General features: G+C 37.1%; 1 protein-coding gene across 7 annotated transcripts in view; it reads right to left on the minus strand.

Moving 5' to 3' along the window:
* The window catches only part of SMARCA2 (SWI/SNF related, matrix associated, actin dependent regulator of chromatin, subfamily a, member 2), a 131075-nt gene that overhangs the window by 14446 nt on the left and 100072 nt on the right, over positions 1–16557 (minus strand). For all 7 annotated transcript variants that reach the window (XM_068422290.1, XM_068422285.1, XM_068422286.1 and 4 more), the window contains one exon: positions 4211–4428. In XM_068422290.1, the coding sequence (XP_068278391.1) occupies positions 4211–4428 (218 nt within the window). The remainder of the gene's footprint in view (positions 1–4210; positions 4429–16557) is intronic.

The following is a 16557-nucleotide window of genomic DNA, read 5'->3' on the forward strand; positions in this document are numbered from 1 at the left end:
AAGCACAGCAGCCTGCAAGAAGCAAGTATTGTCAGCTTCATAGAATCGTAGAATGGTTTGGGTTGGAAGGGACCTTAAAGATTATCTAGTTCCAACCCCCCTGACATGGGCAGGGACACCTTTCCACTCACCAGGTTGCTCAAAGCCTCATCCAGCCTGGCCTTGAACACTGCCAGGGAGGGGGCATCCACAACATCTCTGGGCAACCTCTTCCAGTGTCTCACTACCCGCACAGTAAAGGATTTCTTCCTCAGATCTAATCTAAATCTGCCCTCTTTCAGTTTAAAACCATTATCCCTTGTCCTGTCACTACATGCCCTTGTAAAAAGCCCCTCTCCAGCTTTCCTGTAGGCCCCCTTCAGGTACTGGAAGGCTGCTAGAAGGTCTCCCCGGAGCCTTCTCTTCTCCAGGCTGAACAACCCCAACTCTCTCAGCCTGTCTCCATAGGAGAGGTGCTCCAGCCCTCTCATCATCTTTGTGGCCTTCCTCTGGACTCGTTCCAACAACTCCATGTCCTTCTTATGTTGGGGGCCCCAGAGCTGGGTGCAGTACTCCAGGTGGGGTCTCATGAGAGTGGAGTAGAGGGGCAGAATCACCTCCCTCGACCTGCTGGCCACACTGCTTTTGATGTAGCCCAGGATACGACTGGCCTTCTGGGCTGCAAGCGCACATTGCTGGCTCATGTTGAGCTTCTCGTCAACCATCACCCCAAGTCATTCTCCTCAGGGCTGCTCTCAATCCATTCTCCACCCAGCCTGTATTTACGCTTGGACCTTGCACTTGGCCTTGTTGAACTTCATGTGGTTGAACTTGATGCGGTTCACGCATGCCCACCTCTCAAGCCTGTCAAGGTCCCTTTCAAAAGCTCTCACACCAAAGAAGTCCAAATAGTCTGAGTTGAACATTTTCACAGTGCCTCACATCTCCGTCCTCCTCCTTTTTTACTACTTCCTTTATTACATGGGAGATACCCCAGGTACCAGAATTCCAGGAAACTAATGCAGTTAGGCTGCCAGTCAAGTGGAATCTCAGCATAAACACTGAAGTTTTCTCTGCTTCAGTGTGTTCCTTGTTCTCTAGAAAGATCCAAAGAAACTCAGCTTGTAGCCATAAATTGCTCTGCAAGAACTATTAAACTCATTGTTAATGGAATGTTTCATTAAAATCAGTATCATTTTGGGATGTGGGATGTGAGTAAAAGGAAATATGAGAGTTGCTATACAGTACTGCATAAAAGAGGAAAATTTAAAGTTTGAATTTGCACTGAGGACATGGTAGAGAGAAACAGTAATTTGACCTCAATGCTAACTTCCACCATCTTGCATGGAGTTCTTTAACTGGGGTTTGCAAGTAGCTGGATATCTACCTCTGAATTTCCTTTTCAAAGAACCATATGCTGCATTTCTCTACACTGAATATTTACCTCAAACGTTGCTAATTTGTCTGTTTAATCTTATTTTGACCTTTACATAACAATTGTGTAGCTCAAACTTCAGTTCACTAGAGCATATTGCTTGCATTACTGTAGCCTCTAGTTTTCTTAGTCATAGGCAACCCCCCCTGTTTTGTTGGATGGTTTTTAAATAAGGAAGGAAAGTATTGTACTTGTCCCCAAATACCTACAACAGAAGTCAAATACAAGACAGTTAAGAAAGTATTTGGGGACTCCTTCCCTGCATCAACATTACACAGAATCGCCACACAAAAGCAGCCAACCGGTACTCCAGATTTTTGTGGGCACCACGGAAAAATGTTTTTTTAAAAAGAAAGATTTTTAAAAAGAACAGAGAAGTGGTTCTGTATTTACAAGAAGCTCTTCTCAAAAGCAAGGGGAAACATGAGATAAAGCACACAAATTCATTAGTTTAGCAACACAGTCTCTTGATTTTTTTGCCTGCTGGCTTATTAACTGCAACAAAACTTACTAAAGATTGTAGAATTGGTTTTGACAATAACTCAGGCCAAAGTCAGTAATATTTTGGATGGGTATCACCTGACCACCTTTTGGGACACAATCAGCTCTCTGTGGCCCACATCAGCCCTCTGGACTTTCATAAAATAGAGATGAAACATCTATTAGCACTGAAAATTTAAGCTAAAGACAAAGATGATTTCAAGCATTCAAATACTAAATACAGGAAAAACCTTTTTTTTTCCCCCAGATGAAGCTCGTGGCCTACTTTTCTTCCAATTAACCTGCCCCTCTTTACTTGCCCCAATTGCCTTCACACACACAAAAGCCCAGAGCCGAACAAACATGAACCCCCAACAAAGCTGAATCGTTCCAATGCCTAAAACCCACTTAATTCTAAAGCTACAAATCCTGAAACTGTTCATCGAACTCTAGAACAACCTTAACCCCAAAGATTTTAAGATATTAAAGTTTCCTGATGCCTACATTTGCAATTCTGTTCTGTCCCAACTTTCATAGGAATGAGTGTTTTGATGCTAGCTCACAAAAAAAATCAAAATACAGGAACTTGAAACCCTTCTGCATATCTCATTGCACTGAAGAGCTCAGTTTAACAGGCATTGTTAATTCCTAACAGAACAGAGCTCCATACTTTTTAAAGTGGGAACCAACTCTGTCTTGCACAAATGTGGGCTCCTGGGAGAGGGAACAGTATGCCTTGTCACTACATAATAGCACAGTGGTTAACTTGTTTGACAGAGATCGGATATGAACCTCCTGGGGCATAAGCAACAGGCAAAAATCTTTCACTTCCTCAGTAACCATCAGTTACTACCAGTACCTACTCCCTACTGGAGGCTAGTGGAAGTAACTTTGCCTGCTATTTTAAAAATGAGAAGTAGGCGCCCTGATCAGAAGTGCCTGGCTTCAGGAGAAGGCTCAAGGCCAGGGATCCAAAATGAAGAGATGCTTCCTTGCAGCCAGGACTGGAATACCTGAACTTTAAACACTTCTCCCTTCTCAGCTATTCTGTTAGCTGAGAGTCACAGCAAGCTGAATACACACAGTTTATAGTCAGCTTCCTGCTCATCATGTTCATTGCTGTGAATCCTGTTCTGATGCAACAAACTTTTCTGCGTACTCTAGAGAGAGCCCACAGATCACAGAAGGCTTCATTTGAACAGTTACGTGCCAAAAGAGTCAGGCATCACAGCTCTCTGTGCTTTACCAGATACCGGCCAAGTTAGCCTTGTACACGTAGACCCAGAACAGTAGCTGAAAAAGGAGGAAATGCAACTTCCTATTTGAAGCCACAGAATGAAAGTTGTTTACATGCAAAAATTATATTGTTACACTTGTGCAGGTCACCTAATGCAAATACTTCTTGTTTTTCTCTGAATGCATTTAATATTTATTAAGCTTATAATTGCTCCTTATATGATTTAAGTAATTCAATGTCTAGCAAATAAGGGATAAGTACACAAGAAGGCTTTACTGATTTTTGGCGAATAGAAGTTGAGTTAAAAAATACAACTTTCTCAAACAAGTCTGATTCAAAGATGCTATTAACTAATTCTCAATTTCTTCCTCATGGAGCATATATAATTTGCAGTTTGAAAACCTGCAAAACAGAAGTCTTCAAATGACATTTCAGAATTAGAAGCAGTAATTTTTCCTAAGGTCCAGCTATTTAGCATTTTGTTATGCTGAAAATAGCGTTTTCTTGACAAATGGGCTTTTACCTCAGCTGCGGAAAATATATTATGCTCAGCATTTCTACAGTTTTTCCTTTGGCACCTCAGAGGCTCATGATATGAACCCTGCATTTCTTGGGCAGTCTTGCACATCATGGTGAGACCCCTATTATTAATTAAAATTAATTAATTTAATTAACTAATTAACCCCCAATTGCATTAATAAATCTGTAGCCATGTATTTGAAAAGATTAATCTTAACGGATGCCGCACCACTAAACTGAAGGAAAATCCCGCTCAAGTTAAATGTTCTTAAGTAGACCTCTTGAGCAGAATGGCTTCATTTCTAAGCAGAAGCACTGTATGCCTACTTTCTGTACTTGTGTTTCAACAACTTCCTATCAGATGCGTCTTTTAAAAACCCTCCACAAAGAGGGAGACTTACAGGATCAGGCCCTAAGTGGAATTACGTTTCAGACACGCTGTGTCAGCAAATTCTTCTAAAGACCGACAACAAAAATGAAGCCATTGGAAAGTGTAGAGAGAGCTATCAGCAGAGAGGGAGAGAGCACATGCAACACAGAGAGACCACCTCCTAGCTCACCTGTCCTTGTAGTTTATCACAGTATCAATGATAGCATTCATTTGTTTTGTCAGTTTGGGTGGGTTGGGTGACAACTTCTCCGCAGGAGGTCTGCCTCTTCTTTTCTTTGCTTTCTCTCCATCCTCCTTCCCAGAATCTTTATCTACATTTCTTCGTCTCTTTCGTTTTTTAAGCCGCACCTCCTCTTCCATTTCTTCCAAATTGCCGTCTTCAATTGCCTAACAATCATGAATTCAAGAAGTATGATTTTTAAACAAAAGGGATATTGCAAAGAGAAATAACAAACTGTATTTAAAACCAAAAATGCAACCCCACAGGATGCAGATAATTCAACTCAAAATGTTCAGCTTCTTTATAAACAAGAGCATAGCAAGAAATTGAGTTACTGGCAATCAAAGAGACACTAAAAATTAATTTGTTCTAAGAATCCCACTATCATCTAAATAGATGCATGTTTATGTGAACCATGAATTCCATACCAACTCACAGTTCCACACCCAATAATGGCCTGTGGTACTGTTTCAGAAAGTGTACAACAAACATTCATTTGTTCACGTTAGTGGCAGTTCTGGCTTATGTAGTTCCATGCAAAACAGACTTTGACATCGCATGTCTCAAACAGGACAGTCTAAACTGTGCTCAGCTCCCAAATTGAGAACACACACCATTCTTTTTGCACAGAAACACACACAGATACTTTATGCAGTAACAACTCAACTTCTCTTCCAAATAGTTTAAGCAACTTCAAATCGCCTAAGCATTAAAACCATCTCTAAAACGTATAATTTTCTTCTAGAATAGTAACCAAAAGACAGGCAGAAGCACTGACAGTACCGTGTTTTACTGAAAAAAGTACTCATAACATTGGATGCAAAAAACACCCAACAAACCCCCAAGCCCCCCACACAGTCACAAACAACGAATGCTAGTTTCAATTACCTGGATGTACGCTTTTAACCAGACCTCGCAGCACTATGCAGAGGGATAAAAAAATCACTACACAAAACCAAACTAGGAATAAAGTGAACCTGTTCCCACACTATCAGATCCATGTGATAAAGCAAGAAGCTGAACTTTTCTTGATTTGGGCAAGCCAACAAAAGAAAAGAAATAAAAATACCGTGTCATAAGAGAATTGAAATTAAAAAAAAAAAAAGAAAAAGAAAAAAATCTTAAAACTAGGCTTTCTGATTAATGCTTTCTCAGAACATAACTGACGTTGATATTTGTCCCTTTTGCCTCTCAATATTGCCTTGAGTACATGCAAATGCTAATCAATCCTGTCTTGTAGCTGAAAGAACTCTAATCATAAGGCAATTACCTTCACTTCTCCACAGCACCAAACATGGCTAATATTTATGATCATGCGAGCATAACAATCAATATAAAAAGAGTGATTACAGCCCAGACATAATTTTTCTCAATTGTGTACAATGTCTCTCGAAAAACATTTTGGGAACAAAACCTGACGCACAACACAAAACAACCTGGCATGTTAAAAACACCAGTGAGATTTTGAAATCTGTTTGCTGTGCTCCCTCCGGTGTGCAAATCCACAGAATAAACATGAACACAGAATCCTGAGGGACAGCTTGAAATTAGGCCTTAATAATCAAAAGACAATTTACATCATGCTTCCACAGCGTTCAGATAACCACTATGAATGAGGCTTGAGATCTGATGAGTTAAGAATAAAAAAAAAAATTATCTGCACACAAATCATTAATATTCATTTGGATAAAGCAGGACACCCACTATAAATCACTGCAGCTAACAAAGATTAAGAAAAGGAAATTTCTCTGCATATCTTGGAAGCTAGAAAAGCTAATAATAAATAGAGCATGCAAGGCTGTCAACAGTTAATGTCACTGCTCTCCTTAAGCACTCAGTTGTACATTGAAATACAGAGAACGCCGACTTTTGATGTGTTACACACCTACACATGCCTGTGATGTAGTTCTACTGAATCTTCAAGACGGCAATGAAAAAGGATATTTACCTTACCACTACCAGCAGGCCGGCTATCGGAAATCACAGTTAGTGGGGACAAAATTAACAAGCCAGCAAAGCAGCGAGCTGCTAGTCTCTTCATCAGCTGATCAGGAAAAAAAAGAGAGCTGGGGAAAGGCTATGTTTTCATAGACAAGTAATTTTATTTTATTGAAAATTTAATACTGAAAGGATTGTGGATACTCAAATCTGCTGTTTCATTCTACCTACTACAAGGCCCAAAGCCTTACTCCTTCAGTCTGCTTTAATATTGACAACTACTTATCATATTTCTCCCCTTATTATTCTACGCATCCAAATTAAGATTTTTAGCTGAGCAGTTACTGATTCTTGTTAGCATTTTAATTATAAAAGCACAATTAGACAATTTCATACATGATTTTAAAACTGAAATAGGTTGCATGCATTTTAAAGATGCATTTATTACAGAAAATGTATTCCTACTGCTCCGCAGTGAACAGATCAGGTTTTGGTTATTGAAACTGATAAAAAAATCTATTCTGATTTACAAGACATTAAATAACCAAACTAAACCAAGTTATCATTTTGTTAACTTTGGTAACATTTTGTTGTCCTTCGGAAAACTGGTATTCACTTAACTAAAAGATATTTTTGTTGCTTGACAAATTTTTTTCAACCAAAAAAGTAACAGTAGTGCTGACATCACAGAGTTTACTAACATTTAATTTTAGAATTCTGCATAAAATTCTTGGTTGGAGTAGGTAATATTTTGAAAAAAAAAAATCAGGACAAAGAGAAAAGATAAAAGTAAAAATTTTTTTTAATATACATAGCAATGTAGTAAAGACAAAAAATAAAAATAAAATCCAAGTAACTGAACTAACATACTCTTGCACTCTTAAAATTAGTGACTAGCAGATAGCAAATTAATTCTTAGCATACTACAGATCTGCAAACAAATATTAAACTGTCTACTTAGCTAGTAATACATCAACCGATTACTACACTCAGCTTTCAAAATTTATACACATGAATGTAAACTTGGACAGTTTTCCTTAATTTAAAACTTTAGTGACACTAAAAATCAGTGTGGCAATACCAGCAGTCCAAAAATGTTGTTATTGTGATTCCTAACATTAGTTCTCAAGTGGCAAATTTATACTTTGTATATAAACAGTAATATTTAAAACTAAACCTATATTATTTATGCTGCCTCAAAAGATGGCTTAAAACTATATCACATAAATCAATTATCAGCAGAGATATTAATGCCCTCTCCATATGTCAACACATATGATCCATGCATGTGTGTATAAGCAACAAAATATTTATTAAACTAATTAATCTGACTGAGCTCTTCGTTAGGAAAGCTTACTATTTTAGGGCTGAAGTGCCACACCGAAGAGAATGCCCTTTCAAAACTTTACCAGTATGATAATGATACAAGTTGCAGACACAAATCTCCAGTTCCTGACAGATGATGGGCTGTGCAAGATACGACAGACATCTCCCATGCTCAAATGCCTCTGGATTAGTGAGGTGGACAGCAAGGGAGTCAAGGAAAATAATACACAAATAAAAATTTAACTCTTTCCTTCCCTTAAGGAAACAGGACAAAAGACTACAATAAAGTTTGGAGAATTCATTTTTTGAAAGAAAGCTGTGAAAATTTAATGTCACATTCTGCAAAGGGTTGGGCCGTTCCTGAAAGGCAGAGACGCCAGTGGAAGTGTGAGGACCCAATGTTAAGTCCAGTACTGACAAAATCTTCCTACTTTTCTGAATCTTATTGCTGTATTCTGGTCCACGTACACAAAACAATTTCCTGGCTAAAGAGCTAAGAGTACACAGGCTTCTCAGGGCATCAGAATTTTAAGAAAGAGCATACTGACCATGGATTAAAGAAACCAAACTGCCTTCCTCCAAAAAGAAGCACCACGCCCCACCCCAAAAAAAAAAAACAAAAATGGATTTTTCAGAAGGCAAGTACAAGTTACTTGAGACAGTCGGCCTTTCTATTGCTGCTTACAATTACATTTTCCTCTTCATAAAGGAAAACAGCTGTTTTGAGGTGGAAGTGCACATGGATACAGCTACAGGAGCACCACAGACACAAACTAAAGATCAAATGGAAACTTTTATTTCTCCATTTGAAGAGCAGGACATTATGGATGTATTCTTAACTTCTTCTTGAGAGCACGACACAGAATCACGACTGAACACCTTTTCAACTGAGAATTATGGACCCAAATAAACATTAAGAGCTACAGCTCTGTATTCTGTTTCACGATTGCCTTCTGCAAGTCAACAATCGTGTTACTCTTATATTAGTTTTAAATTCATTTTACAGGAATCAGGTAACTCGAGTGTGGTCCACACAGTGAATCAATGGAGGTGCTCTGCATAAAATCAGTTTTGGTGTTTAAGGCCTGTCTCTAGTATTTAGATGACACAACATTGTAAAACATAGTTATTTTTCTTTTGATTGGAGATAACTATAGCACTGTTAAGAGAAAGTTAAGGCATAGTGAAAGCTATTGCTACTACTTACAGTCAAAGAAACTGTACACACAAAACAAAAGTGGCAGGGAGCCACGCAATAAGTCTACTTGATAAAGCTGCAAATATGTTCAGATTAAATGGGAAATGGGCACAAAACACGAGACCTCTTCCTGCATCCCTCTCTGATTTCATCTCAATGAAATGAACATTAAGATAGCTTGCCTCTTTCCCTTCAGACATCAATGCCCTGTGTATCTCCAGCCTGCAAAGTTAGAAGAGAGCTCTTGTGACTGACATCACCATGTGAACAGATTTGCTAGCATGCTAATTAAACTCCCATGTTTCCATAGAAAGCATATAAAACATAGATGAATGGATAAAAATCAGCTTCCTCACTCCCTGAACATAAATACTAACCCAATCATGCCAAGTTTCCAAAAGAACGAGATTTTCCAGGAACAACAAATAACTTACCTGGGCATTGTACCGACTACTGTCCAAGAGGCACTAAGCTTAAGGGCTGTTAAGCACTTAAAACCAAAAAACATGTCAGTAGTGCAGTAATGAACAACAGATGACTGCTTTACAAAATCGAGTTCCCATCTACCAATTTGGAAGAGAAGAAAGAAGTAAAGGAACCCAACAGAGGGCTAATAACAAACATCCAAAGCACTAAAATGTCATCTACTTGCCCCTACCAATTTCTATCTTCAGCATAATCGTTCAAGTCCCATATTGATATTCCAAGAAAAATTCCACTTTTTTTCCCCCCGTCTTGCTCTATTTGAAATCCTACCCTTCTTTATTTTACATTTTTGTTCTCAGATTGTATCTGACAACTAACGAAGACTTCGACATTCCAACCTGAAGTTCATCTTTTCCAAAAGATCTCTTCAAAATCCAGTTCTCCTGCTTAGTTTCTCAACAGTAACATTCCTGATGTCTGGGACTGTATCTGATTTCCACACATTGGAATTATTTCTTGGCTCTCTAGAGCAAGTTCCCTTACATTGTAACTAATTATCTCTTGCTATGCTACAACCTAAAGGTCAGTATACTACAGATAAAGACTGTGAAAAACACCATAATACTTGACAATTAAATGAAAGGGCATAAGATACTCTAGCAACAGTGCAATGAGTAAATACTAGAATATAATTATAAGGATTGATGAACAGTTATTTTAAGTCTGCATTTCCCCTCCTTGCTGGATAGTATTGCACAACAGATTTACCAGACCAGTTTTGGTGGGACTAAACTAAAACAGAGAATAGATTAAAATCTGCCAAAGGCAAAGAATTTGTGCATACATCCAGTTTTCTTTGCTTTCACTGGTGACTCATTCTCCTCCACATAAGGAATACTCCAAAAAGTCTCCATTCAGCACTTACGTAGAAATGAAAGTATTGTTTTTTAAAAAAAAGCAAACAATATGTAATTATTGGAAAAACATAAACTTGTAATAAATGGTCTTCTCAGATATGCTGGACTTCCACAAAATAAGGAAATTGAGTCTGTTCATCAGTCAGGGTCTGCATTGTCACATCGCTGACACTTGCTTCTTTTTGAGAAGCAGGAGAAGATAGTTTTTGTTTTGCATCTGAAAACTATTAAAAGTTGCTTAATTATTTGCACAGAAACTCCAGGTACTTATTTTTAATTAGGCATTAAGGAAAATAATAATGCAAATTATAAATAGTTTTTTCCTTGCATTTTGATTTAAAGACTGATGCCAAAAAGACCTGATAGAACCATGCAAGAACATACTTACCTTTAAAGAGAAATGGTCTCAACCAAAGCAACAGAGCATAACATTTTTAAAAAAAAATATCTATTTAAAATATTTATAGGATCAAAGCTTTGATCTTCAATGTCTTCTTTCTGGTCTGAGAAAAATATTTCAGATACAATATCCTAATATTTAATCTAATGTAAAACATCTTAATGCTTAAGCTTAATCTTTAATGTGACAATTAGCAAGTAAAGCATCACACAGAGCCAGCACCAATAAACTTGCTCCAAGTTATGGCAAACTACATTGGCAAGGACATAAATTTTCTTCTGCTCAAAAATGAAATCTTGTTTATAAAAATATAAATCAACAATTAGTCTCATTCCTCCCTTCCCCAAAAGGCAAACAATGATTTTAAATGGAACCACTCAAACTGATTTTGCACCTAGGAGTTTTTCATAAACTTTGGGGACAGAGAGACTGAAGAGCACAATAATTACCGATACCACAGCCTGCTCAGGGAGCACAGGGAAAGTGCTCCATTAGGGGGAAGGAACTGGGTGATAAAAAGGAACAACTGTATCATGCTTACTATAAAGATGCTTTGCTTAACCAAACAGAGCATTGAGAAAATACATACTTACTATATTAAAACACTGAATGTCGAACTATCAAAAAAAGTCACTATTCTGTGGTCTAGAGCTACTCAGCCACACTCTTAAAAGATCTACAGAACTCCAATTGTCTTCTGCAGTTTTCAAAAGTAAGTGTGATTTACCCCTCCCATTTGACATACAGTTGTACTTCGTGTGTTGTTAAGAACATTTAATTTGAACAGACTCTTGACCAAGTCAGCCTAACCTAGGAGGAGCAGAAAGACAGGAAAAAAAAAATCCAAACTAATTCTATACCAGAAACTATTGATATCAACCTCTTTATCACTGAACTGTTTTGCTGTGATGGGCTTTTTTCGTTCGTTTGTTTGCTTCCCAAATCTTCTCCCCTTCTTTTCAGCAAGCTAGATCACCTGCTGAACAACTCTTCTCACTTGTTCTAAACACAGTGAAAAAACTCTTTCATTCAAGACTGGAGGACAACATATAATGGACTTGTGAAATATTGCACATAAAGTTGCCAGATTATAAACAAACATATTCTGAAAGGGATGTTATAATACCAGTTCTGAAGTAGATGGTATGCCGCATATTTCAGATTGCCTTCAGATTGCTCAGAACCTTACAGAATATCGATGACTCAAAGAGTAAACATTGTTAACACACTGGCATTGGAAATAGTTGCAGGTATCTTTGGAAGTACAATTAGAAGTAAAATTGACAGACTGAATGAGATGTAACGAACTTAAGAAAGACACTGCAAGACTATCACTTATGAAAATAATGCAGGCAAATTTATGGGGGAAAAAATAACAATCTTTACAGACTCACAGTTGTAAAAGAATACACTTAATATGACCAAAGCTATCTTTCAAGATTGATTTAGCTGAATTAATTTTAGTTTGCAATTGTAACTTCAAATAACTAAATTATGACAAAACAGGAAATAACTATGATTAAGCCATGGCATGTGTTTTTTTAAAGTTATATATAAATGTTGATATAAATTTTTCTAGATATACTTGCTTTTTCTACATATACTTGCTGTTTGGGGAAAATGAACAATTATTTAATGTGCATACATGAAGATAATATTCAGTTCATATAACTGAGATACATTATAATGGCAATTTACTTTTGTATGTTTGCTTTTGTCTACAAGACTTATAAACAGCACTATTAAGTCATGAGTTTTTTCTTCTGTACAGCAGGTCCTCATTTCTTCAAGTCTCCCTTGCCAAAAGTGAATCAGATCAGAAACCACAGACTAAGAAGTATAGGAACCTCTCAACAAGGCTGATAAGGACAGCAAAAGTCTGGATTTTTTTTAAGACTGAAAGTGCTAAAGGCTTGCTGAAGTAAAATGAATGAGCAGGAAATTCAAGAAAACCTCTGACAGGAACTCAATTAGGAAGCATTTTATTTCACACTAATCACAGAAGGGTCCTGTTCAGGAAAGAGTGCTCTGACTGCCAACAAGTCTTCCTTGGTACCTGCTGCAGTCTTTGCATTTGTGAATGATCTATTGCATGCAATTTTCACCAGCACAGAAAAACAGATGATGGAAGATACATGTTTCTTGGCTTCAGATTCACAAGCAATCCATCTTGAAGTAAAATCTAACATGACAGAGATGCCTCGTTTTTTCCCCTTTATCTTGTTCAGTATGACAAGAGATGCATATGTTTGTTGCATAGACAGGATTCTGGAGCATTTAGTGACTGTTTTTCTCAGTGAAGAAGAGTGGAATGGGAAGGTTTTCTTCCTTTTTTATTTTTATCAGCATTTTCTCCCTGACTTATCCAGAATTCTGACTCAGGAAAGCCTATTTCAGCAGTGTAGAGGACAGTATACTGACAAAGGTATTGTGAGATAATCGGTACTCCAGTTATGCTTTTTTCCCTAAGTACATTATCTTCCCTAGGAGAAGGAACAAGCAAAATTAATTGCATGAGAAAATTACCTTTTCTGAGGGGTGCCAGGAGAAGATGAAGGAGATTGCTTTTCTCACTTTTTCCTAAATTCCTTTAGAATAACAAGCATGGAATTTAGTCAACAGCATAACACTTCTCTGTCCTACAAAGCAGATGTTCTGTTTGCCTTGGCATCTCACAGTTTAGAGGGAAAACAAAATTGAGGTTGTTATGGCTTAGTTTGTACTGTGGGTTTTGCTTCTAGATTTTCCTTCTTTGGTCTAAAATAAATCTTTTACTGGAGGGATACATCATTTTACTGTCCTTCTGAGATTAATTTTTTCTTCCATTTTCAATGATTTGCTAAAACAGTTGATTAATTAGTTTAGAACTTATGAACAAAGTTTAAGACAACTTAGTAGTATTTCTGGTAACAACTACATTCCATTCAGGCTCACAGACAAACGTCGCAGAGCAGGAGGAAACAAGCTGCAATGAAATAATGCAGATACTCAACAATAAAGACCAGATCTCAAATCAAGGAAAAACAGGAATTTTACAACATTCCAAGTATTTACTGTCTCCCAGTCAGATAACACATTGTTTATTTTACATGGGAGATCATGAATACAAAAAATAACCAGAAACACATTTATATATGACTACTAATAAACAGTTATGTAGGATGGCTTCTCTTCCCAGTCTTGAGACAAATATTTCCTGTTGCTGCTTACCTTGTCTTTCACAAAATACTGTTGCAGTTGTCAAAGGCCTTTGGTTTCTTAGTACCATAGAATCCTAATTTATCTTTTTCTTCTTGAATAATAGGGCTGGTTTTATGGACATCTACCTTTTTTAACCACATTATATTCTTCTGTCATGAGAAAAGGTAGGAAATCTTTACTTCGTAATGTTACATGTCCTGGCAGACTGGCAGTGTGGCTAAGGTTTTGCAGCTCATAATGCTGTGAACTAAACAAAGATCGCTCACGTTTTATTTTGTTCATGAAAAAATTCTCAAAATTCATTCCTTCAGAATGGGAATTAATTGATTATTTTAAAATTTCTTTTAAAAAACATTCCACGGCTTAGCCTTTATTCATTCTAAGAGCATTGCCTCTCTTTTCTTCTGAGACTCTACTAATTAAAACAGACAGACATCTGGTATAAAGGCAGGGTTTATACGCTCACCAAATCAGTCCTTCGGAAAGAAACTGCAGTCTTGGCTCTTTCCGGGACCACATTTGCTTCCAGTGAACCTTGCTAACGCTTGCAGTGACAGGTATCTCTTCTATGGTAAAAATAACTTTGACAATTCTAAGCAGTGGATGAAGGTAAGTAGACAGGACCAACTCCCATTCTGCAACACACTCAATGGCAGGATACCATATCCTAGTAGAAAATTCTCTATAAAGAAAAAGCTGCCTTTTCTTCAACTATGTAAACAACACAGCTGAGGACTGTAACACAAAGGGATGATTAGCAGATTTCCAGTGTGAAATCACTCATTTTGGGCCAAATCTCTAGCCTGGGAATAAGTGAATTACTTGGCTCTCAAGTGAACAGATATCCAGTGACGCCTTCTAATTGCTCAGAAAAATATTAAAAGTGTTTTCTCTCTTTTTGATCAACAGACTAACAAAAGGCTTCTATTTTGCAGGTGAGCATAAACTTTACGCATGCCATTCTTAACGATGCAACATGAGAAGCTTATAGTACAAAACTTAAACTGGCACTTTATGCATGTCAAAGTAAACTCAGCTTTTGCCAACAGTCATACTGTTGTACTTTCTTTCACATGTTCTCCTTCTCCCTTATATTTAAGTATATTCATATATTCTCAAACAGACATCTTTTATTCCAAGCTTAAAATGTGGAAGATAACCAAATGGGAGTAAAATGGAGAAAATAAATTCAAAACAAACCAGATAAAATATCTTGCATAAAACAAATACAATGGAAAACAAAAAAAGAACCGCTTTCAGAAACCATTATAGTTTCATTATTTTTCAGTGGATGTTCACAGGATCTCTCATATCTACTCATTCACAGAAAATGGCACAAGTATTTTTCCAATAGCATGCGAAATTGGTTACAGATATCTATCACTATTAATGCAGGTACTCTGAGGCAATTAAGAATGGGAAGCATGCAACGTTAAGAGAGCATGATATGAGAAAACGTATGGCAAGAGATTAGACTACTCACTTCCTATGCCGACAGAGGAATAAATTTTACTCATAGAAATAGATTGTGTTTAAAGAATAAACAGTAGGAGGTAGCCCTTTAAGACAATTCCAATATAGCTTTTTAATAACTTCACAGAATTTGGAGGAAGATAGCATGAAATGAAACTAAGTCAAGCTTTGGACAACTTGCTGAGAAATGCTAAGTTATATGTATCTTTTATATATTTTATACCAGAACAATATTTTGTGAGGCTAACTTCTAGCAGTGATGCAGTGAGTTTCATGTTTTCAGGATGCTTCTACAGCTGCAGTTATCAGACTGTGGTAGGACTTAAGTAGAGCTTGACCCTTTAATATGCATATCACAGCCTAAAAGTAAAAATCTAACATTAACAGTATGTGTCTAGAAGGCCTTATTGGTCTTCTGGGATAAACTGCAATGCAAACCACAGTCTAACAAGCAAAAACTATTACCTAAGCAAAGGCTAACTGAAGAATACAAAGAAGATTCCTGGAAAGGCAGTGAGGCTTAAGATGAAGTAAAGTTTCTCTAACAGAATAATGTACAGTATAGTATAAGTGCATATATGAAAAACTAAAGCAAGCCTGTAAGCAGCAACAAAGTCCTATGGTTCTGAGTTTGAAATCCAGCTAAAAATATTTTATTGCATTGTCAGATGCAACTGAAAAGAATACGTAATGGATAGCTATTAAACTGTAATTTGTAACACTCTAAACTCAACAATTTCAGAACACAGGATGAAATTACAGGGTTACTATTACTGGAAAACTTTTCTAGGATTTTCCTTTTTTAAAGTTAAAATTCCACTGCTAGCGTAAGGAAATACACCATTCTACTCATCAAGCAGAGTACTTCAACACGACTCAGGAAGCTAACTGCCTAAGGCCTTGTACTCATGACATGCCTAAGGATAGGATGAGTATAATTTTTGAGAAGTTCAGTCTGAAACTTTCCTGTTCTTCCACATTTGCTAAGTTAGTACTTCCATACTTGTTTACATAGAAGAAGAGACAAATTGCTTTCATTTAAGTTGTGTGTTTCTACAGAAGTAGCAGAGCTCTGCATATGTACACTGATCCATCAAAAGTCATGCCTGTCATGCCTGCTGCATGGAAAACATCAGTGTGAAGCTTCCCATCACCTGCTTAGGTCTGCCTTCAAAAGATGGCAGTTTACAATAACAGTCTCTCAATTTGCTCCTGATGACAAGGCAAAATATTAAATGCTTCCTTTTTTGCTAAGTGACTTTGGCCACAACATATGCTTGGAAAGGTATGGGTAACTTCTTACCCATGTTGTAAATGCAAATAGACATAGGGAAATTTATTGCCTCTATTCAAAAGTTTGATAGGTGACAAAAGGTCACTTGCTGCATATGACCTATCATCACTGTCAAGGCACGTC

The sequence above is a fragment of the Nyctibius grandis genome, chromosome Z (genome assembly GCF_013368605.1).
Source record: "Nyctibius grandis isolate bNycGra1 chromosome Z, bNycGra1.pri, whole genome shotgun sequence".
Classification (NCBI taxonomy): Eukaryota; Metazoa; Chordata; class Aves; order Nyctibiiformes; family Nyctibiidae; genus Nyctibius; species Nyctibius grandis.